Source organism: Panthera leo, chromosome E3 (assembly GCF_018350215.1).
Source record: "Panthera leo isolate Ple1 chromosome E3, P.leo_Ple1_pat1.1, whole genome shotgun sequence".
Lineage (NCBI taxonomy): Eukaryota > Metazoa > Chordata > Mammalia > Carnivora > Felidae > Panthera > Panthera leo.
This window is the reverse complement of record NC_056694.1, coordinates 40779929-40803294: the sequence shown is the minus strand read 5'-3', so window position 1 is coordinate 40803294 and position 23366 is coordinate 40779929. Positions and strand designations below refer to the sequence as shown.

Below are 23366 nucleotides of genomic sequence, written 5' to 3'. Positions count from 1 at the left end.
GCCGATCGCAGTCACGCGGCCACCACCGCGCGCTCTCGTGCGCCCCGCCCCGCCGCAGGTCACGTGGCCCCGTCCGCGGGCCGGCGGAAGTGGCGCCGTTGCCAGGCGGCCGTTGCTAAGCGCGCGCTGCGTGCCCTGCGTAGGGTGAGCGGCGGTCTAGGCGGGAAGTGCGAGCCGGGACGCCATGGCGAAAGGTAACGGCGCGCGGGAGGCCGGGGCTCGGGGTCCGGGGTTCGGGGACCGGAGCGTACTGAACCCGCGCTGCCCCAGCCGGGTCCGCGCGCTGTGATCGCCGTCACCGTGGGGGCGGCGTAGAGCCAGACTTTGGCCCCTCCGTGGAAGGTCTGGTGGCCCACGGAGGGATGCCGCTCTCCTCTCCCAGGACCCGCAGGGCTCTGGTACCTGGGGACGGGTCCCCCGTCCCCAGGACGCGCGGGTCTGGCACCCGGGGACAGGTTTCCCCCAAGGACCCGCGGGGGTCTGGCACCTGGGGTCAGGCCTTCATGCCCGTGGGGGTCCTCATACCTTCGTGACCCCCCAGCGTGGCAGCACCCGTTCCTCAACGTCTTCAGACACTTCAAAGTGGGCGAGTGGAAGCGGTCTACTAAGGAAGGCGACGTGACTCCTGTGACGGTAAGTGGACAAGGGACTTGGTGGCAGCAGCAGGGACCCGTTCGCTCCTGAGACATTTCGCAGAACCACCCAAGGGTCACGCGTGTGCTGCTTTGTCTCTTTTCAGGATAAGACTCTCAAGTGCACGGTGTATCGCATCCGGGGTTCCGTGTCTGCCGGGAATTACATCCAGCTCCCCCAAACCGCCACCCAGTCTTTGGGGCTGACGGGACGGTACCTGTATGTGCTGTTCCGGCCCCTGCCCTCCAAGCACTTCGTCATTCATCTGGACGTAGCCACGGAGGTGCCGGGCTCGGGAGTGGGGGCTGGGGGGTGGGCTGCGTGCCTGCAGCCCCGCTTGTCTTCTCATGGTCATGCTCTGCCTGCAGGACAGCCAGGTCATCCGTGTGTCCTTCTCCAGCCTCTTCAGGGAGTTCAAGTCTACGGCCACGTGGCTTCAGTTTCCCTTCATCTGTGAGGCCGGGACGTCTAGGAAAGGTGAGGTGGAGGCAGGGAGTGAACAGGATTCAGCGGTCCGGGAGAGGCAGCCTGGGAGCAGGGAGGGAGGTGGGCAGGCCCAGGCACAGGGGTAGGTGCTGGGGGGCACGTGTGGTTGCGGCCAAGTGGAGCGCCGTGGGCTGGCCGCCGAGACCACGGGCACTGATCTTGGCTCATGCTGTGCAGACCTGGCTGGCGTTGCCCCCTCTGGTGCCCGCTGGACGTGCCTGCAGCTGGATCTGCAGGACATCCTCCTGGTCTACCTGAACCGGCGCTATGGTCACCTCAAGAGCGTCAGGCTGTGCGCCAGTCTGCTCGTCAAGAGCCTCTACACCAGCGATTTGTGCTTTGACCCCGGTAGGCGCCGCAGCCCGCTCGTACCGCAGCGTCCCCTCCCGCTGCCCGTGTGCGCCTCCCCTCCCTCCGTCCCGGGCTTCTCAGCAGGAGGGGCTGGCATCGCAGCCGTCTTGGAGCCCCCCGACTCCTGAGGCGCCCGTGGGGGGCAAGGGGCAGTGGTGGCTGGGCTGGGGACCGGGTGACACCGTATCGTCCCCCGGTATTGAGTCTCGCCCGTGTTGGAAGAGGGAGCCGGGTGGGCTTCCTCGAACCGGTTCTGCCTTTCGTAGCCGTCACCGTTGCCGAGGCCCGGCGGGCAAAGCTGCCCGTCACTCCTGTACCTCGAGAAATGGCATTCCCGGTGCCCAAGGGGGACAGCTGGCACGAGCACTACGTCCACATCCGGTGAGCGGCTCTGCCCGTCCCGAGGCGGCTGCCGAAGGGAGGGCAGGGCAGTCTGGACACTGACTCTCCCTCCACCCCGTTAAGGTTTCCAAGTGTCGGCTCAAGAGCATCTTCCGAGCCGGCTCAGAAGAGCCGCTCCCCTCCTGAGGCAGGTGGGCCTGTGGGGTCAGCAGGGACGTGGAGTGTGGCAGGAGCGGGTGTTGACACCGTTTGGGGGTGGTGAGCCTGGCGGGATGGGGCCCGCGGGGGCCGGGCCTATTCTGGAGGCCGTCCTGGGGTGCCAGAACCGTGCGGGAGGTTGTGTGGGGTGCCTGCTGGTCTCAGACTTCACGGGGGGCCCAGGGTGGAAGGGTGGGCTGCTGCCGGAGGAGGGGCGAGGCCAGGGCCCACGTTCTCCCCAGGCCTCTGTGCTCTGCTCCACATGCGTTTGCTCTTTTCCAGTTTTCCGGGGGCACGTGCGGGAGCTTGTCCCTCCCCCAGTGGCTTTCAGTAATCCTTTCCCGGACGGCGTGTCCCCCGCGGTCCGGATGTTTGGCCCCACAGCCGTGAGTGCTCCTGCGCCCTCGGGGATGGGGCTGGAGGGTGGTGGCCCTAGGGTGCTGACAGGTACTTGTACCCCTGCAGTCTCGCCAGGCCCGGCCTGTGCCCAGGCCCCTTCCAGAGGTCAGCTTGTTCCGTGAGCACTCGGAGGTCCCCAGTATGAATGGCCCCCGTGACCGGAGCCAGGAGCCCTCGGCCAGGGCGGAGGTCACTGACAAGCACACAGCCGGCAACGGTGTTCACACGGCTGTCCCGGAGTCAGCCATGGTGCCCGTGGCCCTGGAGGATGTGGCCCCGCGCCAGGTCAGTGCCTTTTCCAAGGAAGGTAGGGGCCTTGAGTGGGGGTGAGGCCTTGAGGGAGTGGGGCCTTGATGAGGTATGGACAGGGGCTGCTGGGCTTCTGGTAACCGTTTGTTTTCCAGCCTCCTGGCAGAAAGCAGAGCAGGCCAGAGATGACTTTGGGCGAGACTGTCTTTGAACAAAGAGTAAGGAGGCACCAAGTGATCTTCAGGGGCCTTGGACTCCAGGCAGGGGCAGGAGCCAGAGTCCCCAGAGGATCCGCACTGTGGCCACATCCTGGCTCCCTGCCACAGTGCAGCTGGCAGCCATGAGGACGATGACACTTTCTCGGGAGGGAGGGACTAGCCCTGGCTGGTGCAGTCCCAGCGGGTGGGGCCTCGCCTCCTGTGTCTCACTGGGACTTTGTTTCTTTCAGAGCTTTCTTCCAGATCCGATCCTTAAGCTCAAGGGCGTCATTGGCTTTGGGGGCCACAGTACCAAATGGGTGAGGGCTCTTATGTTCTTTTTGGAACTACACAGAGGGTGTTGAGGTCCTCAATCCCATGCCTGCACGTGGCTCTGGGTTTTCTTAGTGGACGTGTGGACTTCCTGTCCGGACGTCCCTTGCTTGTTCCACGAGCACAGGCTGGGTCAGCACTGGCCCGGCTGCTTGCGCTTCTGTCGGCCCGAGAACTCACACTTGGCTGTGTGAGGCGCTGATGCTTGTCGTCTGGCGTGTGGGGCTGGGCATGGGCACCACCTCTGGGTCTCTACGGTCCTGTGCTTGCCACGAGGTTCTGTGGGTTCCGGTGTTTCGTTGTCTGGGCCCCAGAGTTTCTTGTATCGCAGACGGGGTTCAGAGGAGGCCCCGTGTCTGTGTGCGTGTGCATCCCGGAAACACAGGGTGGGGTGTGCCGGGGTTGAGGAGGCGTGAGGCCAACCGGCCTGTGACACCGGACTCTGGCCCCCGTGCACAGGCCCTGTGGACCAAGGATGGGGCTGCTGTGGTGTATCCCTGCCACGCGGTCATCGTGGTCCTGCACGTGGACACTCGGGAGCAGCGCTTCTTTCTCGGCCATACTGACAAGGTGGGCACCGCCGGCCCGTCCCCAGGGGGGCTCGCGCCTGCAGGCTGAGCCCCGTCCCTCAACCTGCCCCCTCCCCAGGTCTCTGCCCTGGCGCTGGATGGGAGCGGCTCGCTGCTGGCCTCAGCCCAGGCCCGGCCCCCAAGCATGCTGCGCCTGTGGGACTTCCAGACCGGGGGGTGTCTGTCCCTGTTCCGGAGCCCGGTCCACGCCCTCTGTTCCCTTAGGTGGGCGCGGGGCCTCTGAGGGGTGGGGGGCCAGCCCCAGCGACGCTCACCGCCCGCCTGCCCTTGCAGCTTCTCCAGCAACGGGGTGCTGCTCTGTGGCGTCGGCAAGGACCCCCATGGGAGAACGGTAACGGGCCGGGGCTGGGGGGCCGGGGCGAGGACCCCCACGGGCGAGCGGGAACAGGCCGGGGCTGGGGGGCCGGGGCGCAGGTAGAGTCCAGACTGCTTGGGAAGCAGAGCTCCCCGGCCCGGCCTCGCGCTCCGTGCACACCATGTGGTACGGCGGGTTTTTCAGCCCTCCCGGACGGGGGCAGCACTTATACAAGGCACGCTGTCCTTGCTGGCCGTGTGTTACACGTCAGCTCTTCGCAAGTCCGCTGCGTCCACGGGGTCTCCTATGCTACCGCGGGTCCGTCTCTGCTTGTGGGTCGGTGTTCGCCGTTTCCGCAGACGCGCCCGGCTTCGAGTGTCTGTGGAAGCCGCGGGGTACGCGCGTAGGCCGACATGCCCACACTCCTGGCCGCCGAGGGCCCAGGCGGGCCGGTATGGGAAGGGAGAGCTGAGGCGTAGGGGCGGCCAGGCGGGGTGGGTGGGCGGGCTTCGGGCCCTCAGCACGGGTTTGTCGCAGGTGGTGCTGGCCTGGGGCACAGAGCAGGTGGGACGAGGCGGCGAGGCCGTCCTTCTGGCAAAGACGCACACCGGCGTTGACATCCAGGCGTTTAAGGTTGCCTTTTTTGATGAAACCAGGTGATCGGACTGTCCTTGCCCTGCCCCCGCCCCTGCCCTGCCGGGATGGGTCCTGGGCAGCCCAGGGGCCCAGGTGGGGGCTGAGCCTGCCCCTCCTGCCTGGCGTGCGGACTGTCCTCAGTGTCGGGTTTCTGCCGGGCAGGATGGCGTCGTGCGGGCAGGGCGGCGTACGGCTCTGGCGGCTGCGAGGCGGGGAGCTGCGTTCCTGCCCCGTGGACTTGGGGGAGCACCGCGTGCTGGAGTTGACCGACCTGGCCTTCGGGCAGGCCCAGGACAGCCATACGCTGTGAGCCCTGCCCTCGCTCCGGTAACTGGCTGGGTCCCGCTTCCTGCTGCCCCTTCGGCCCTCAATTGTCGCTTTCCCGAGCAGCTACGTGTGCGGCCGCAGCGGCCACATCCTGGAAATCGACCACCGGCGCAGGGCCGTGCGGCGTGCTCGCCGCCTGTTGCCCACACAGACCCCTGGCGGCCACTCCTCACAGAAGCAGCCATTTGGCACAGGTGGGTGGGTCCCCCGCTGCGGGGGGGGGAGCGGTCCCAATGCTTTGGGCTGACGCTGCCCACCCCCTAGGCCCCGGCATTTCCATCAGCAGCCTCAGTGTCTCCCAGACCACGTGCGCCGTGGGCTCCGACGACGGTTACGTGCGCCTCTGGCCCCTGGACTTCTCCTCCGTGCTCCTAGAGGCAGGTGGGGCCATGACACCGACTGCCACCGCCAGAGCTGCCGCGGGAGGGCCGTGTTCTGGGGCCGTCCCTTGGCTAGAAGGCAGTCGTGGGCTCCAGAGGGCTGAGTGCTGAGCCCAGAAGCCGGTGGTTATGGGGGAGCCACAGGCCGCAAGGAGACGGGTCTGTGTGGGTTGGGTAGGGGCCGAGAGGTCGCCGAGCCCCACTCCTTTCCCCTCGCCTGCAGAGCACGAGGGCCCGGTCTCTTGGGTCTGCGTCAGCCCTGACGGTCTGCGTGTGCTGTCCGCCACCCTCTCGGGCCACCTGGGCTTCCTGGACGTCCCCTCCCGAGAATACAACACGCTGGCTCGCTCCCACACTGCGCCGGTGCTGGCCCTGGCCACCGAGTGCAGCCGAGGGCAGCTGGCCACCGTGTCCCAGGACCACACCGTCCGCGTCTGGGACTTGGCGACCCTGCAGCAGGTGGGGTGTGGCCCGAAGGGAGGCATGGCGGAGGGGGGGACCGGAAGGCTGCAGGCCACCCTGGGGGCCGGTGGGTGGGGCCCAGGCAGACATGGAACACAGGAGGGCCCGTGGGGCCTGAGGGCTCAGGCCAGCTGGAAAGGTTGGCTCCTGAGGCCAGAGGCCATCTGGTAGCCCTGCCTCTGCGTGCCCTCACGGAGCCCCGCCCTCCAGCTGTATGACCTGAGGTCCCCCGAGGAGACACCGCGCGCCATCGCCTTCCACCCCACGCAGCCAGTTCTTTTCTGTGGCTTTGCCAGCGGGGCCGTCTGCTCCTTCAGCCTGGAGAACGCTGGGGTTCTGGTACGGCACAGGTGGGTGCCCGGCGGGTTCCAGCCCCAAGACACCCGTGGTGGAAGCTGACGTGGTGTGGGGGGGCCCTCCGCTGCCCTCCGGGGACTCGGCCAGGCCCGGCTGTGAGAGGTCTGGGCAGTGGGTGTCCCCGTGTGTTACAGGCGTCACCAAGGAGCGGTCACCGGCCTGGCCGCCAGCCCCGACGGCAGCTTCCTGTTCAGCTCCTGCTCTCGGGGCACCTTGGCCCAGTACCACTGCTCTACCACCCGGTGCCACGTCCTGCGTGTGACAGGTCAGGCCCCCCGGGCCCCACTGGGCCCTCCAGCCGTGTCCTTGTCGGGTCCCTGCGGGGTGGGGCTCGCTCGCTACCCAGAGCTCCGGGGTGAGGGTGGTTTTGGAACTCCTCGGCCCCCAGGTCAGTGCAGGTCCGTGAGGGTCTGTGCCAGCCGGCTCCAGGAGCAGGTGTGTGGCCTGAGCACCAGGTGGGGGTCGGCCCACCCCAGAGCACCCCCCGAGGCCATCTGTCTGTTTTCTCTTGTGGCTGCTATAACTCGGGCCAGCCAGGTGGTCACCTGGAGAAGCGCCAGCCGCCCCAGCAGTAGCCGGGTAACCTGGTGCTCTCGCGTGCGGGTCTTGTGGGCTGTTGCTGTGTGACCTGCCAGGCTCTGGGCGGGTGTTTCCCACAGCTGGGGGCAGGTTTGGGTCCTGACCCGTGTCTCCTGCGGGTACCCTCTCTGCGCCCAGTTGACCGTGTTCCCCCGTGCTGTCGGCAGCTAACGTGGTGTGCCGGGATGCCCGCCCAACCCCCAATGCCCTGGTGGTTAGTGGGGACAGCCGCCTGCTGGCTTTCGTGGGCCCCTCCGAGTACGTGGTGACCATCGTGAGCACAGCCTCCCTAGAAGAGGTGAGTCAGCTGGAGCTTTCCGTGTGTCTGTGTCGGCCCGGCCAGCGGACTCCGTGGGGATCATCTCTTGGCTGCCGCGTGACTGTCCTGGGTTCCATCAGGGTGGAGGGAGGCAGGGAGGGGCAGGGGCTCTCCTTGGCCTGGTATGGAGCCGGAGGGAGTTGAGGGGGCAGCTGGGAGGCTGTGCTTACCTCGGAGAGGGTCTAGGCTCCGCTGCCTTGACTCAGACACAGTGTGTGAGCCACAGGCAGGCAGGGGTGCTGAGTAGGGGCCTGAGGCTGCCCGCCTCCGGCGCTCCGGCTCTGGGGGCATCAGCTCCGTCTGGAGGTCGTGGCCGGTGGCTACTTGCTGCTCTCCCCCAGCTGCTGCGAGTTGATGTCAGTGCCCTAGAGCTGGCCGGCAGCCGCCTGGACTCGGCTGTGGCCATCTGCTTTGGCCCCGTACCCCCCGGCCACCTGCTAGTGTCCACATCGTCCCACACGGTGGTGGTGCTGGATGCCGCGTCGGGCCGCGTGGTCCGGGAGGTGAGCCCGGGGCTGTGGTCAGCGGCTTGGCTTCTTTTTCTGTCTGGGCTCCAGCTTTGGTACCTGCAGTGCCTCGAGGAGTCGGGGCGCGGGGGGCCCTGGGCCACCTGCTGCTCCTCAGAGGGGGCGTTTTCCGAGAAGGGAGGAAGGAGAGGCTTCTCCCACGCGGGGCCTCTGTGAGCTTCAATCTCCCTTCACTGACAAGAGCCCTCTTGCAGCTATCAGGCGTCCACTCTGTGGCCTGCCCCTCCCTGGCTCTCAGCAGGGATGCCCGCTTCCTGCTGACGGCCACTGACCGGGTCATCAGGGTGTGGGACTACCCGGCCAAGGCCAGCCCCGGCTGCCAGGTGGGTGCCGAAGGCAGGTGCGTGGCGGGTGGTGGGAGGGCAGGTGGAGGACGATACCCTCAACTCACCCTGTGCCCGCTGGGGCCTGACACCCCGGAGGACCTCTTGCTCAGGCCCTGGTCTGGAGGGTCGGGGGGTCACGGCCAGGCCTGCAGGATGCGTCCGCTGCGTGAAGCGTGGAGCACTACTTCTGTCCCGGCACTGGGAGGACCGTGGTGCCCCGGCCATGCCTTGAGGGCCTCTGGACATGCCTGCTGTTGCCCCCAGGTCTACATCGGCCACTCAGAGCCCGTGCGTGCTGTGGCCTTCGCCCCTGGCCAGCGGCAGCTCCTCAGCGTGGCGGATGCCATCTTCCTCTGGGACGTTCTGGGTGCCCCCGGGGGGTCACCTTCGGGAAGGCGAGTGCCCGCCCTCGACCCCTGTCCACCAGGCCTTCGGCTACCTGCCCCCCCCACCTGACTCTCTTGTTGCCCCGCAGTGCCGGAGATTCACCTGGGGCACCCCCGACCTGCGAGGCTAGTGAGTGGCCCCACCACGTGGGTAGGCTTTGTGGTGATCTCTGGGGCCGGCTCTTCAGTCCCTGCGGGTAGCATAGTGCCCTGCCTTTCCTGGGGTCCCCGGGGCAGAACTGGGGTGTGTGGACACCTGTCTGTATGTGCCGTGCGTGCCCCGGGCCCTGAGCCCAGGCTGACCTCTTGTGTCTCCAGGCCCAGGTGCGAGGCAGCCGGAGGACACCGAGGCAGGCACCGGTGGGCTCCCCCGGCAGCAGGTGCCTGTGCCATCCCAGGCTTCCCCACTCCAGCTGGGCGCCCGTGCTGGGCCCCTCAAGGGTGCCGATGGTAAGGGTGGGGGTCCTGGGAGGGACTGTTGGGTGGAGCCAGCATGCTTCCCTCCAGGCCTCTGGGGAGGGGCAGGGGCAGGGACAGGGGCGAGGGAGCTCTGTTCCTTCCTCTCACCTTCCCCGCCCCCCCCCCCCCAGGTGCTTTCTCCACATCAGATGAAGAAGGACCGTCCCAGGAGAGCCACAGCCCCGAGGGGCTCCATCAGGCCTCAAGCCTGCCCATGCTGGTGAAAGAGGCCAGCGGGGCTGGAGATGGGGCCCGGGGGGCTCCCGGGGGCCCCTGGGGCTTCAGCATGCGTCCCCACCCCTGTGGCTGGGCCAGTAAGCAGAGGAGGGGCTGCAGGGTGGGGCAGGGACACTCATGACCGGCCGGCCAAGGTGTCTTGTGGGTGCCAGGTGGCCTAAGGGAGGCCCAGCTGCTGACGGGCTGAGGTTTACCCTGTGAGGTGTTCCCTGCAGGGCAGGTAGGCTGGCCTGGGGCCCCCGCCGGGCCAGGCTAGCAGTGGGATGCAGCCTGAGTGCGCCCTCGACCTCAGGTATCCAGAGCGGGTCAGGCACTTGTCCCATCCGGCAGGGCCAGCCGACCGTGTGCGAGGAGGGGTCTCTGAACGGTCACGGTCACGGGTGCTCTGACGTTCCGAGGCCTCTTCCTTCTCCCTGCCAGCTGCTCGGAGCACCACAAAAGCCCAGGCCCATCCCCCTGCTCGCCCAGACTGCTACAGGCACTTCACCGCTCGCTACAAGGCCTCCTCGCTGGTCAAGGTCAGTTGGGGGCATCCTCACGGCACCTTTCACAAGGAGATGCTGCGGGCCCCGGGGTGGAGGGGGCATGGCCCTGCGTTTTCTGGGAGCCTTCTTTCTCCCTGGGAAGCTCAGTTTCCTGGGGTCTCCCTGGGGTGGCTGCCATAGCCCTTGGGGCCAGTCCCCTTGCAGCTCTCCCGTGCACCTTGTGTCTGCACTCTGGCTTGGCTGGTCAAGGCTCTTACTGCCCTGCTTACTGCCCTGCTGACACCCACAGTGGCCCCAGGTGGTGTCCTGTGGAGCCTTCCCTTCCCCCCCCCCGCCCCCGCCGCCCCTCCCTCACCTGCGCCCTCCCGACCCAGGTGCCTCCCGCACTGCCTGCCCCCAGCATTCACACCTCTCGGCTTCCCTGGCCTCTTACACAGGCTTTGGGGCCCAGGCTCTTGTCATTTGTCTCCTGGGATCCTGCATGACCTAAGGCTTCATCCCCGGCCCCGGCCTGAGGGGGGAAGAGCTTGAGACATGGGGGGGGGGGGGGGGGGGGGGGCGGGGTGCTGGGTGCTGTGCCGGCGCACCATCGTCCTTCCCGTGTCCTCGCAGAGTGCCTCTGTCCCCAGTGCCCGAGTCGAGCGTCTGCTCCTGAAGGCCGTCGTGGGCTACAACGGGAACGGGCGGGCCAATGTGGTCTGGAAGCCAGATACAGGTGGGGCCACAGCGCACCCTGGCTCCCAGCCCAGAAGCCGCGGGGAGGGGCCCGGCTCTACCCACCCTTAGGTGGCTCTGAGGCTCTACCCAGCCTCAGAGCACGCGAGCCCTTGCCACCGCGGGGGGCTTGGGTGGCGGGCCAGGAGGGATCCCCGAGCTGAGGCGTGTTCTCCCGGTAACCTGTCCTGTGTTCCATCCCGCACGGACCCGTGCCGCCTCTGAGCTGGGCTTCCCAGGCGCGAGCGCCCACGGCTGTGGAAGCAAACAGGGAGGATGCACCCTGGGCCTGGCCGACTGGCTCAGGGGTGCCCTCCCTGCCCCCAGGCTTCTTCGCCTACACGTGTGGCTGCCTGGTGGTGGTGGAGGACCTGCATTCTGGCGCCCAGCGGCACTGGCTCGGCCACCCCGAGGAGATCTCCACGCTGGCCCTCAGCCACGATGCTCAGGTGCTGGCTGCACGCCCTACCCTGTGCGCCTGGGGCCGGAGTGCACTTGGGAGCCTGGATTCTTGAGAGCCACGCTGGCTCTCCTCCCCAGAGCAGGACGGGGCCCAGGGAGGGCCGGTGGGCCGCGCCCTCCTGGTTGACCGCCCGCCTTCCGGCCCGGCAGATCCTAGCCTCTGCCTCGGGCTGCAGCAGCACAGCCTCCTGCTGCCAGATCCGCATCTGGGATGTGCCTGGGGGCTCCTGCCGGCACCTTCTCTCTTACCACGACACCGCCGTGCAGGCCCTGGCTTTTTCGCCGGACGACGCGCTGCTCGTCACACTGGGTGAGTCGGGTTGCGGGGAGACCGTCGTCTCTGGGCTCGCCTGCCTGTCCTGAGACTCCCGGGAAGCTGATGCATCCACTGTGCGTCTTCCCCAGGGGACTACGGTGACTGCACCCTGGCCCTGTGGAGCGTGGCCACCTGCGAGCTCCTGTCCTCCGCCCGCCTGCCGGAGCCAGCGCACGGCGTGGCCTTCAACCCCAGGGATGCCAGAGAGCTCGCCTGCGTGGGCCAAGGTGCCGTCACCTCGTGGCTCCTGCAGCAACGCGGGGCTGAAGTCACCCTCCAGGTGCCAGGGTTCAGAGGCTGTGGTGGAGGGTGGGGTCTGGCTCAGCCCCGGGACGTTGCCGACCCCCGCTGCCCTTGTGTCCCTCCAGGTGCACCGGGAGCCCATCCCTGAGGAGGTGGGGGCGGGCGAGCTGACCTCGCTCTGCTACGGGGCCGCGCCTCTGCTCTACTGCGGCTCCAACACTGGCCGGGTGTGTGTCTGGGACACACGTGCCGGCCGCTGCTTCCTGGCCTGGGAAGCAGATGACGGCGAGATCGGTGGGTGCCTGACGGATTCCCTGCGCCCCCTGACAGCTCGGGGCTGGGCCTCTCCCCGGGAGCCTTCGTCTCGAGGTCTGGGCGTCTGGGGAAGGGCTCACGCCACCTCCTGCCCCCCAGGAGTGCTGCTGTGCTCGGGAGCGCGGCTGGTCAGCGGAAGCAACACCAGGCGCCTACGCCTGTGGGCGGTGGGGGCCGTGCCGGAGCTGAGGCGCAAAGGCGCCCGTGCCAGGTGGGACGTGTGTGGGTGTGTCTGGGAGCCAGTGTCCTTGACCCCTTGAGCGGGGCCCGGGGGGTCGTAGCCCCAGGCTGGGGACATGTCCCCAGAGTCCTGGGCCCCGGCTGCCACCTTTTGAAGCCACGCCCCCGCCACGCCTTAGGTCTAGCTCTGTGTTCATGGAGCACGAACTGACCTTGGATGGTGCCATCGTGAGCGCCGTCTTCCACGACAGCATGGACATGGGCGTGGTGGGCACCACGGCGGGGACCCTTTGGTATGTCAGCTGGGCCGACGGCACCAGCACCCGCCTCATCAGCGGCCACAGGAGTAAGGTGAGGGGATCTCCAAGCCGGACAGGGGCAGGGCAGCCAGCCACACACGCTGTCCTCTGTCCCTGCCTCCCCCAGGTTGTTCCCAGTCCGAGCCCAGCAGTCAGACGGGTTTATGTGGAAATGGTTCTGGAGGTCCCGCCAGGGATGAGGACTCCACAGCATAGAGATACGTGCTTACCCCTTGTGGATCCAGGACCCACAGGCGTCCCCCCAGGCCAGGACCCATAGGCGGGACCCCCCAGCCTTTTGGCCTGCTCTGACCTGTTTCTTGTGGTGCCTTTTTTTCTCTGGTAATTGATTTGCCGAAAAAACCATGTTGGCTGCCTTGGAGCCTCCCATGGCCACGGGGCCGGACATGCCTCTCTGCCCTGCGCTCCCCGGGGTCCGAGCTGTCCGGGGGCCAGGCCAGGGCCTGGTCAGGGCCAGTTTGTCCCCGTGGCACCTGCTGAGCAAGCTGTCTCACCAGGAAGCACTCGGGGACCGCTTGCCTGTCACCGATGTCCTCATAGAATGACTCACTGCTCGGGGGTGTCTTAGGCGGTGCTGGTCTGATCCTTTTCGGGAGAGACGTGCTGGTGAGCTTGCTTCCCCCGAGGCACAGCCGAGGCAGGAGTGGCAGGGTCGCCGATCGTCTGGCTTCTGGGCTGGGTGTCCTCGGTGCCAGCTTGGTCCTCAGCATCCAGCAGTGGCCCACCAGTTTGGAGTGTCTGTGAGCCGCGGGATGGAAGTGTGGGTCCCACAGCTTCGTGCTCACCGTTTCTCCTGATGCTCAGCGAGCCTTTAGGCAGTGGGAGGTTCTAGGAGTTGGTACCTGAGCCCCTCCCCCCCCTTTTTTTAAAATATCTGTTCATTTGTTCAGATATAACAGTTGCCGTCAAAGAAACGAGTGTGAGATGGGTGAGGACTGCATACTTGTTCTGTTCTTGGTGACAGCTGCGTGTTGCAACATAAGCCACGTGCCCTGTGCTTTCTCCGCTGAAAGTCCGTGGTTTTGTTACATGCACAGAATTGTACAAGCAGCACCACAGTCAAATTTCAGGGCATTTCATCTCCCCAAAAGGGGGCCCCATACCCTTTAACCATTCACCCCCATTCCCCTGCCCGGTCCTTGGTCCTCATAGACCAACCTGTTTCTGTGGATGCGCCTGCCCCGGGCATTGCTTTTTGCCTTCTCTCCCTGAGCACCATGCTTTCCGGGGCTTTCCCTGCTGTAGCCCGTCAAAGCCAAGTGCCATCCTGTGGTCCAGGTAGAACTCGTGTCCATTCATCCACTGGGGCCTGCACACTTGGGTCCTGAGGCCTTGACCTGAGCTGGCATTTGCTGGCGATCTCCCTCTCGTGTGGAACAAGGTGTTCCAGGCGGCCCTCTGCAGTTCCTCCCAGGACCTGCCGTGGCTGTTTCTTCTCAGAGCCCGGGGTGCCTCCTGTGGGAGACGACATAGAGGTCATGGTCCGAGTCCCAGAGGAACCTGTTACTGCTCAGCCAGTTTGTTATTTTATTTTTTAATGTTTATTTATTTTTGAGAGAGAGAGACAGACAGAGTGTGATCGGGGGAGGGGCAGAGAGAGAGGAAAACACAGAACCTGAAGCAGGCTCTGGACTCTGTGACGCCGAGTTGGAACTCAAAAACCGTGCAATCACGACCTGAGCCAAAGTCAAGAATTGGCCACTTAACCAACTGAGCCAGCCAGGTGCCCCAAATTATTTTTTTAAGTGAGAAGCATTATGAGTTCACGCTTCCGCTTGAAATTCACATTCAAGACTAGACCACTTGGGGCGCCTGGGTGGTTCAGTTGGAAGAGGATGGGACCCTTGATCTCAGGATCGTGAGTTTGAGCCCCACACCGAGGGCAGAGATTACGTTAAAAAAAAATGACGTCTTAAAAGAAAAAAAGACCCGGGCCTGCTGTGTCTCCTCTCTGCCTGGGGGCCACGCGGCCTCACGTGGGGCTGGCTGGCTCCCTGCAGGTGAACGAGGTGGTTTTCAGTCCCAGTGCGTCCCACTGGGCCACGTGCAGTGATGACGGGAGTGTGAGAGTGTGGTCCCTGGCCAGCATGGAGCTCCTGATCCAGTTCCAGGTGCTGAACCAGGTACTGGGGGGCACCGGGGCTGAGCCCAGACCACATCCCGGCCCTGCCTGGTGGTGGCCATGTCCTCCCCACAGTGTCCATCCCAGCCTTGGGGCTGGGCTCCTGTCCTCCACCCTCAGGGGAGTCTGGTGTGCCCCCACTGGGTCCCCAGAGCTGCCTCTGCCTGGCTTGGAGCCCTCCGTCCTGCGGGCGTCCCGAGGAGCAGCAGGTAGCAGCAGGCTACAGCGATGGCACGCTGCGTGTCTTCAGCGTCTCCCAAATTGCCATGGAACTCAAGATGCGCCCCCACCGGGCTGCGCTGACGGCCATTGCCTTCTCTGCTGATGGTGAGGGGTGGGGGCCCACAGGGGGACAGGGCAGCCCCCGCTGGGCCCAGGTCATACCTCTGGGCTGGGGTCAGGGCCTTCAGGGTAGCGGAGTGTGGCCCTGCCTGGCCTAGGTCAGACCATCCTCTCCGGAGATAAGGATGGGCTCGTGGCCGTGAGCCGTCCCCGCACGGGGATGACCTTCCACGTATTGAGTGACCACCGGGGCGCTCCGATCTCCGCCATCCAGAGCACGGACAAAGAGGTGAGGTGGCCCCACGAGCTGGCGGGGATTGGCCTTGGGGGTGCCGGCAGGGGCGGGGAATTGGGCACAGCAGGGCAGGAGGCACCCACCAGCCCTCACGCACCCCCAGTGCGGAGACCTAGGGGCAGAGGGTGCCGACCTGTGGCTGGCTGCCAGCTCAGACCAGCGGATCAGCATCTGGGCCTCCGACTGGCCACGTGGCCACTGTGAGCTCCTGGACTGGCTGAGTTCCCCCTCGCCCACCCTCACGGAGGTAAGGCTCCCGGTGGCACGGGCGGCGGGGACAGTTGCCCGCCCACCTCACCGCAGCACGCCGTGCCCTGCCCAGTTTCCCGGCCGTCCGCCGCCCTGTCTTGCTGCCTTCTGCCCCTGGGATGGGGCGCTGCTGGCGTGTGCGGGTCTCGGCATGCACCCAGAGGTGGTCTTCTACAGCCTCCACCGGAAGCAGGCACGTGCGCCCCCTCCCCCCACGCGGTGCCCGGAGCCGGGGGGATCCAAGGCTGGGGAGGGGAGGCTCATGCTCACTGCCCACAGGTGGTGGAGAGGATCCCGCTTCCTTTCTTTGCCGTGTCCCTGAGCCTGTCCCCCGGAGCCCACCTCATGGCCGTTGGCTTTGCTGGTGAGTCCTGGCGGGCAGGGACTCCAGCCCGTCCTGAGCAGGGCCGAGTGGGTCACCCATACCACCACCTGAGATGTGCCTCTCACCTCCGTGTCCCAAGCTCCCTATCCCTGAAGCGGGGTGAGGACACCTGTCCCAGGGGAGTCGTAGGGTCCAGAGATGAGTGCGGGGTGCCGATTGCTGTACCCAGCACGAGGGCCTCAGCAGAGGGACTCCGTGGTGTAGACTGGGGCCTCGAAAGCCCCATGTTGTGAGGCACCTTGGTGCTGATGGGCCCCCCTCCCCATAGCTCGGCTGCCCCTGGTCCCAGCTGTAGCAGGCCTGGGGGTATGGAGGGCACAGGGCTTTTAGCTACACGCTCCTCCACGAGGCATCGGCAGCCAGACGGGTTGGGGGACCTCTGGGCCCCGGAGCTACACAGACACGGGGCCTGGCATGCGCGGCACCCTGCCCGTCCTGCCCAACCCTGTGCCCTCTGCCCGCAGAGCGCATGCTGAGGCTGGTGGACTGTGAGTCGGGGGCCGTGCAGGACTTTGCTGGCCATGACGACTTGGTGCAGCTCTGCAGGTTCGCCCCCTCTGCCCGGCTGCTCTTCTCAGTGGCCCACAGTGAGATCCTGGTGTGGGAAGTCTCGGGCCACCGGGCCACAGAGGAGTCCCTGGGCTCAGGGTCCTGGCCAGCCTGGCGGAGAAGCTGAGCTGTCCCAGGGCCTCCGGCTGAGCCAAGGTGGTTTCTAGGCCCATGTCTACACGCCAGCGGACCTGCCGCTGTAAATCGTCAAGAGCCCGGACTTTACGAAAGTGCTCTCGGTCTGAGAGCTTTTGTATGCTTCCGCCCTGTGAAGTTCAAATAAACGTGGGTGTTGCATTCTGGCATCGTGAGATGGTCATTCCAGGATCCCGCTGCCCTGGCCTGAGCTCAGCCTGCACAGAGCGCCCAGACCTGCTCCCTGCCCAGAGTGGGCGGGTCAGGTCCTCGCGCGGAGCTGCGGGGTGGCGCGGCACCTTGGGCGAGAGCCGCGTCCCTCCGGCGCGATGCCCGCGGTGCCCAGTGTGCCCGCGCGGTGGCGCCGCCGCACAGTCCGGACGCTCTGGCCCGCCTCGCTCGTTAGTGCGGCTCCGCGGGCGGGGGGCGGAAGTGCGGGCGGGGGGCGGAAGTGCGGGCAAGTGGGAGAGCGTGGGTTGGATCCGTGATCGGGGTCGGGCTGGGGTCGAGCCGAGATCGGGGTCGAGATCTAAATCCGGATCCGTGCTGCCGCCATGAAGCGGGATGTGCGCATCTTGCTCCTGGGAGAGGGTAGGACCCCGGGCTTGGGAGCTGGGTGGGGGCCTTGGGGCCACCGGGGTCGCGGCGAGGGTCCAGCCTCATTGGGGCTGGGGCGCCGCGCTGACCGCTCCGCCCCGCGCAGCCCAGGTGGGAAAGACGTCGCTGATCCTGTCTCTCGTGGGCGAAGAGTTCCCCGCGGAGGTAAGAGCCGAGCGCGGCCGCACCCCTCGGTGTCTCTCCGGCGCGACCTCCCTCTGTCCCGGGCCACCGGTACGCCGCGTCTTTTCCAGGTCCCTCCCCGAGCAGAAGAGATCACCATCCCCGCCGACGTCACCCCGGAGAAGGTGCCCACCCACATCGTGGATTACTCAGGTAGAGCCGGCCCGCCCAGCCCACCCTCCGCCTCTGCCCAGGAACAGGCATTTGGGCAGTTCTGCAGCAGCGTGTCTTTTCTCTCCAGAAGCCGAGCAGACGGCGGAGGAGCTTCAGGAAGAGATTGACAAGGTACAGCGTGCCCTGAGGGCTCAGGAAGGGGGCGCTGATCACTTAGGGCCTGGGTGCGGGCTGCTGCCTCCGCCTGATCTGCTTCTCTCTCCGAGGGATTAGACTAAGGTGCTCCTGGAGGCTTCGCTAATCCCTCCCTGACCTCCCAGTACTGAGAGTCGTCTGGCTCCTCTGACTCCCCCCGCTGGGAGCTGGGGAGAAGAGGGGCCCTGGTACCCACACCACATGGCTGGCCAGCCCTTTGGCTCAGTGCGCCCGTTATTTGCTCTTCTGGTGGGCTCTGGGGAGCAGTCTCAGTGTTCTTCAAAGTGACCCCTTAGGCACCTCCGTGCCTTGGCCAGCTACCCTCCCATCCCGTAGTCCGGTCCACGGCTCCTAGCCTCTGGACCCTAGTGGGTGCTGTGACCACGGCTATAGGTCATCGTTGCTCGTGTGCCGTCACCAAGAGGATCTGTACCTGAACCAGGCTGCGATGGGGGAGGTGGGGGCGGGTAGCTGTCCCGGTAGCTCCTGCTGTGTTCTGGGGCATTGCTGGGCAAGGGCAGTGGCCACCGTTACTCAGAGGCGGCCTCTTCGCCACCGTCATCCTTCACGGCGTACTTCGTTATTCTCTCTGCCCGAGATGACAAGGGAATGCAGGGCTGGGGTGCCAAGTTCTGGGGGCGGCGGTGTCGGTCCTGAGCCCTCCAGGAGCCTCACTGGCCAGAGCTGCAGTGCTCGGGCCTGGCAGCCGCAACACCCCCGCCACCAAGAGGGACTTGCCAAGTCGGAGCAGCCGACGGTAGCCGGGGAGCATCGGCTAGAGGGGCGTTTCCACGGTCTCCGACCCCGTCAAGGGCAGCGTGAAGCAAGGAGCCTGTGGTCACGCCGTGCCTCACCCCCTTTCCCGCAGGCGAACGTGGTGTGTGTGGTGTATGACGTGTCTGAGGAGGCTACCATCGAGAAGGTGAGGGGGTAGAGCTCCTGACCCACCCCGGTCCTTGCTGCTGGCACCCACCTCCATGCTGCCCTCCACACAGACTTTAGCTGGACGCCTTGCCGACCCGGGCTCTGGGCGACTCGTACTTGTGTCTGGCCCCATCTCTGACCAGCGCTTCAGGAAACCTCGCGGAGCCACTCTGGGTGCGGGGGCCTGTAGCCAGGACGCCGCAGCTTCCCCCGGGGAGCTCCTGTGGCCCTGTCTCCCCACAGGGCCCGTGGGTGGTCAGAAGTCTGTGGAATGGGGTGCCGTGGGCTGCTGATCCCGGGTCCCTTGGGTGTGTCTGCCAGGATCACATGAGGTCCCACCTGCTGTCCTCTCCAAGCGGGCATATTCCCGGTATCTGTGACTTTGTCCCTCAGTGGGCCTCGACCTCCCCCTTTGGGCGTGAGTTCCAGGTGGGAGCCGTGGGGCAGGCAGGCCCCTCTCCTCACGGCTAGGCCTTGCTTTTCAGATCCGCACCAAATGGATCCCACTGGTGAACGGGGGTACCGAGAGGGGCCCCAGGTAACGGGCAGGGCCCAGGGGGGTGGGCCCCGCCAGCTCCCCCACCCACGGTGACCATGGGTCTCTCTCCCCAGAGTCCCCATCATCCTGGTGGGCAACAAGTCAGACCTGCGGGCGGGCAGCTCGATGGAGGCCGTGCTGCCCATCATGAGCCAGTTCCCTGAGATCGAGACCTGCGTGGAGGTGAGTGGCGGGTGAGACCGGGAACCCAGCACCAAGGCCCCGCGGCCCGCGCCCCTGCGCCGCTGTCCCCGGGACCTCAGCCGGTGTCCTTGAGGCCAGGTGCAGCCTTGCTTGCTACCCTGTGCCAGCATCTTGGGGGCCCTCCGAGTCCTCTGATACTGGGCACGTTTCTGAGTCTGTCTCCGTGGCCACCAGTGCTCTGCCAAGAACCTGAGAAACATCTCGGAGCTGTTCTACTACGCACAGAAGGCTGTGCTACACCCCACGGCCCCGCTCTACGACCCTGAGGCCAAGCAGGTGGGCGACAGGCAGGGTGAGGAGGTGAAGCTGACCGGCGGGGGGCGGGGGGCGGGGGCGGGGGCGGGGGGGGGTACGTGCTGAGCCGGCTGTCCCTGCAGCTGAGGCCCGCGTGTGTCCAGGCCCTCACGCGCATCTTCAGGCTCTCAGACCAGGACCTAGATCAGGCGCTCAGTGACGAGGAACTCAACGCGTTCCAGGTGCGGCCCCCTCTGCTGCTGGTGCCCACCCCTCGAGGGCTCAGCTGCGCTCCGTGCCTCGGGTGCCCTTAGTGACGCTGAGCAGTCGCTGAGGCGGCTGGCCGGCTGATGGCGACTTTCCCTCGGGGGCAGAAATCCTGCTTCGGGCACCCCCTGGCCCCCCAGGCCCTGGAGGACGTGAAGACGGTGGTGTGCAAGAACGTGGCGGGAGGTGTGCGGGAGGACCGGCTGACCCTGGACGGTGAGTCCTGACGCCCTGCCCGTCCCTTGGGGGCAGGGAGGAGTCAGGCCGCGCCCCGCGTCACTCGCCCTTCTGCCCCTTCCGGGACAGGCTTCCTTTTTCTGAACACGCTGTTCATCCAGCGTGGCCGCCACGAGACCACGTGGACTATCCTGCGGCGCTTTGGCTACGGCGACACACTGGAGTTGACCCTGGACTACCTTGCTCCGCCGTGAGTGCTGGGCGGGGCGCTGGGCTCCCCCTCTCTTCTCCGAGTCAGGCCGGTGCCCGGGGGGGGGGGCTCCTCAGCACCCCCCCTCGCGGGGAGGCAGGCTGGGAGGCACGCGTGGGCGGGCTCTGCTCTGCCGAGGGGGTGATGCGGGAGCTTCCCTGTCCCGGGACACGGGGGGTGTGGGGAGCGTGGTGGGCACGGGGCTCCCTGGGAACCAGAGAGCCCCTGCCACCCCCACAGGCTCCACGTGCCCCCCGGCTGCAGCACCGAGCTCAACCACTTCGGCTACCAGTTTGTGCAGAGGGTGTTTGAGAAGCACGATCAGGTGAGGGTGTCGTGACTCCCGCCGTGCGCCCCCCCCAGCCCCTCCAGCCTCCAGGCGCACGTCCCCACAGCCTCTCTGCCTGTAGGACCACGATGGCAGCCTCTCGCCTGTGGAGCTGGACAGCTTCTTCAGCGTGTTTCCAGCTGCGCCCTGGGGCTCCCAGCTGCCTCTTGAGGTCCCCACCGAGGCGGGCCGGCTGCCCCTGCACGGGTACCTCTGCCAGTGGACGTGAGTGCCACCCCTGCCACCGCCCCCTCCCGCTCGGCGGTGACAGCACGCCTCCCTGGCCTCACGTCCCTCCTGTTCCCCAGCCTGGTGACCTACTTGGATGTCCGGCGCTGCCTTGAGCACCTTGGTTACTTGGGTTACCCCACTCTCTGCGAGCGGGACTCCCAGGCCCACGCCATCACAGGTGGGCATCCGCCCTCTCGCCCCAAGCCCAGCCCCTCCCGGGCGGCCCCCTCAGTCACGCCCTGGCTGTCTGTCCACAGTCACGCGTGAGAAGAGGTTGGATCAGGAGAAGGGGCAGACGCAGAGGAACGTCCTCCTGTGCAAGGTGGTGGGAGCCCGCGGAGTGGGCAAATCCGCCTTTCTGCAGGCCTTCCTCGGCTGCCGTCTGGGGGTGAGCGTCCGAGTATCCCTGGCCGAGGGGGCCCGGCTCCTGCCCCGGCCCTCGCCCCGCCGCCCGAGGGGCAAGGGGCTCTGGGCAGCTTCTAGGCCGGTGGGCTTCAGACGCCTCCCTCCTCCACGCCAGGATCGCAGGGAGTCCCCCGAGGAGCCTGCCGTCTACGCCATCAACACAGTGCAGGTCAACGGGCAGGAGAAGTACCTGATAGTGAGTGTGACCCCCACCCCCGGGATAGACCCCGAGTCCGTGCTGGGGGACCTGTCTCAATGTGGCCCAGAGGGCCAAGCCCCGGACCCCTTCCTGAGACCGCCCTGTGTCTAGCTGTGCGAGGTGAGCGCAGACAGCCTGTTGGCCGCCGCACCCGATGCTGCTTGTGACGTGGCCTGCTTGATGTTCGATGGCAGCGACCCCGGGTCCTTTGCGTTCTGTGCCAGCGTCTACAAGGCAAGGCCCCCACCCCTAGTCCCTTTGGGGCAGTACCCTGGCCCAGGCCACCGGGGATGGCACCCTGACGCGGCCCCTCTCTCCGCAGCGCCACTACATGGACGGGCAGACCCCCTGCCTCTTCGTCTCTTCCAAGGCTGACCTGCCTGAGGGCATCTCGCCACCTGGCCTGTCGCCTGCGGAGTTCTGCCGCAGGCACCGGCTGCCCGCCCCTGCTCCGTTCTCCGCCAGCCCGGCCAAGCTCAGCACCGCTGTCTTCACCCGGCTCGCTGCCATGGCCACTTTCCCGTGGGTACCGGCACACAGCCCCTGTGGTGGGAGCCTGTCCTCAGCCCGGTGACCGGTAGTCTCTGTCACCGGGAGAGCAGGACAGCTGTAACCGTGTGGTTGGAGTCACGCAGGTGCGGGGCGGGTCTGGTCTCGCTGGTGGCCCCCTGCCGTGGGAGCCCTCTCGTTCCCCACGCTAACAGCCCCGTGGGCTCTGGGGCTTTCCAGGAGGCGGGTGGGGGTGTGGCAGCAAGCTTCTGGGCAGCGTCCCGGAGGCGCCTCCAGCCGGCCTCTCTTTTCCTGCAGACACTTGGCCCACGGGGAGCTGCACTCTACCTCCTTCTGGCTTCGGGTGACACTGGGGGTCATCGGGGCTGCCGTCACTGCTGTTCTCAGCTTCTCACTCTACAGGGCCCTGGTGAAGACCCGATGAGGCCTCAGGGGCCCCCGGGTGTTGGTATTGGGGTCACGTGCTCGAGGGGACCTAACTTCTGTCTGAACCTGGTTTCTGGGGACACTTTGCCCACTGCCCTGCCTGTGCCCAAGACCCGTGGGTGGGTCCCGAGGTTCTGGGGGCACTGGGGATCATGAGTGAGGAAGCGTGTGACCCCAGACTCCAATAGTTCTCAGGGCTCCACACCTTTCTGGTCCCAGGCAGCCAGTGGGCGTGAAGGGTGTCGGAAGACAGAACTTTGGGCCGGAGGCGGGGGCAGGAAGTGGTTGAGCACCGTGTGGCCTTCCTCCCTGGTTTGGAGACGGGTCCAGTGCCGCACCCCTCTCAGAAGGCATCAGCTCGGGCGTCCTGATTAAACTTTGCTGGTGTCTTTTGCATCTCGAATCCTGCTTTCGGAAGACAACTTTTCTTGAATCCGCTAGAATGTGTCCTTTGTCTCGCATGGGCTTGAAGGCTCACCACTGGCTCCCACGCCGCCTCCAGGTCTGGGGCCCACTCTGGGGTCTCATTCGCGGCCCAGCTGCAGCTTACGAGCCTCTGCACCCTTCAAGGTCCGTGCTGGCCTGAGGGGATCTGCTACCTGAGAGCCTCCCGATGCCCCGCCCCGGGGCCGGTGTGCCCCGCAGCACTGCCTCCCCACCCCCACCCCAGTCTGACCATCCTGTTAGTTAGCGAGGCTGTGGTGTATGGAAGATGGGGGACTCTGCAGTGGGACGGGGGTCCGCCCAGATGTCACCCTTCTGGTGTGGTCTGGCCCCAGCCTGGGGTATGGGGGACTCTGCAGTGGGACGGGGGCCCGCCCAGATGTCGCCCTTCTGGTGTGGTCTGGCCCCAGCCTGGGGTATCTGCCCTGTTTCCTCAGGCCCTGACCAGAGAGGCCTCTGCCCCTCTCCCTGGGCAGGGGACAGCCAGAGACCCCAGCCTGCAGGGCTGGGGGTGGGGGGGCCCGGCTTAGGGCTGGGCTTCAGCACTTCTTAGTGTTCACTCGGTATGTGTTCTGGGGTCTGGAGCAGCGAGCCCGTGGTGTGGCGGGGTGCCCTTCCTGCCATCGCAGTCCTGAGAGGCACCTTCCCCAAGTCCCAAAATGCTCTTTGCAGGAGTTGGGACGGGGGGGGGGGGGGGGGGGGCTTGCTGCTCCACGGGGAGGCTCAGGCCTGCTGAAACGTCTGGGGTTGACTCCGAAATTGTCCTTCCAACATGCCTGCCAGCCTTCCGGCCCGCTGGCCCACAGGGGCAGCTCTCACCTGCCTTAGGGTGGGGCAGGATGCTCTTTCTAGCCACTGGGGTTGCTGTGATGACACATTCCTTTGGTCTCTGTCACCTCTATTGCTAGAGGGCTCTACTTGCCGTCCCCAGAAAGTAGCGACCTTTCCTAGCCAGCTGCAGCCTCGTGTGCTGGGGGCTCTGCCCCAATGCCCATGGGTCTGTCTCGGCTCCCAGTGAAC

The 23366-nt window shown here is 66.4% G+C and overlaps 2 protein-coding genes across 9 annotated transcripts; both read left to right on the top strand.

Moving 5' to 3' along the window:
• The first annotated feature begins 114 nt into the window (after positions 1-114).
• WDR90 (WD repeat domain 90) lies at positions 115-16287 on the top strand. Of its 6 annotated transcripts, none has more exons than XM_042922148.1 (43): positions 115-194; positions 542-633; positions 740-916; positions 1002-1110; positions 1297-1467; positions 1737-1851; positions 1936-2003; positions 2293-2396; positions 2476-2694; positions 2814-2876; positions 3107-3175; positions 3648-3758; positions 4052-4109; positions 4278-4468; positions 4611-4729; positions 4872-5015; positions 5100-5230; positions 5301-5417; positions 5640-5875; positions 6089-6228; positions 6370-6500; positions 6982-7112; positions 7475-7636; positions 7855-7983; positions 8251-8381; positions 8462-8523; positions 8691-8822; positions 8963-9145; positions 9489-9586; positions 10166-10268; positions 10595-10716; positions 10880-11039; positions 11135-11325; positions 11414-11582; positions 11703-11814; positions 11963-12134; positions 14104-14226; positions 14378-14552; positions 14666-14796; positions 14906-15049; positions 15125-15244; positions 15331-15415; positions 15901-16287. In XM_042922148.1, exons 1-43 carry the CDS (start codon positions 185-187, stop codon positions 16110-16112), a joined length of 5622 nt encoding a protein of 1873 aa, XP_042778082.1. In that variant the 5' UTR covers positions 115-184; the 3' UTR covers positions 16113-16287. The 6 variants fall into 6 exon arrangements, with proteins under 6 accessions (XP_042778082.1, XP_042778084.1, XP_042778083.1 ...); XM_042922150.1 differs by lacking the exon at positions 4278-4468 and adding an exon at positions 3837-3982 and having other exon boundaries at positions 8462-8502; XM_042922149.1 differs by lacking the exon at positions 4278-4468 and adding an exon at positions 3837-3982.
• Positions 16288-16579: 292 nt separating this feature from the next.
• RHOT2 (ras homolog family member T2) lies at positions 16580-22916 on the top strand. Of its 3 annotated transcripts, none has more exons than XM_042922431.1 (19): positions 16580-16711; positions 16829-16882; positions 16972-17053; positions 17142-17185; positions 18078-18131; positions 18619-18671; positions 18746-18854; positions 19050-19151; positions 19253-19351; positions 19484-19592; positions 19683-19803; positions 20044-20128; positions 20214-20356; positions 20440-20540; positions 20620-20750; positions 20883-20963; positions 21078-21200; positions 21289-21488; positions 21774-22916. In XM_042922431.1, the coding sequence occupies exons 1-19, from the start codon at positions 16685-16687 to the stop codon at positions 21898-21900; spliced, it is 1845 nt and encodes a 614-aa protein (XP_042778365.1). In that variant the 5' UTR covers positions 16580-16684; the 3' UTR covers positions 21901-22916. The 3 variants fall into 3 exon arrangements, with proteins under 3 accessions (XP_042778365.1, XP_042778366.1, XP_042778364.1); XM_042922432.1 differs by having other exon boundaries at positions 16824-16882; positions 19274-19351; XM_042922430.1 differs by having other exon boundaries at positions 16824-16882; positions 21774-22915.
• Positions 22917-23366: the final 450 nt, after the last annotated feature.

Excerpts from the sequence above, each read along its gene's own strand:
- WDR90 (XM_042922146.1), top strand. Across the intron at positions 8,524-8,690 it reads TGAGTGGCCCCACCACGTGG|GCCCAGGTGCGAGGCAGCCG; the intron begins GTAGGCTTTGTG and ends TTGTGTCTCCAG. Across the intron at positions 9,587-10,165 it reads AGGCCTCCTCGCTGGTCAAG|AGTGCCTCTGTCCCCAGTGC; the intron begins GTCAGTTGGGGG and ends GTGTCCTCGCAG.
- RHOT2 (XM_042922430.1), top strand. The coding sequence starts at position 16,675 with ATGAAGCGGGATGTGCGCATCTTGCTCCTGGGAGAGG. Across the intron at positions 17,186-18,077 it reads TTCAGGAAGAGATTGACAAG|GCGAACGTGGTGTGTGTGGT; the intron begins GTACAGCGTGCC and ends CCTTTCCCGCAG. Across the intron at positions 20,751-20,882 it reads TCCTCGGCTGCCGTCTGGGG|GATCGCAGGGAGTCCCCCGA; the intron begins GTGAGCGTCCGA and ends CCTCCACGCCAG.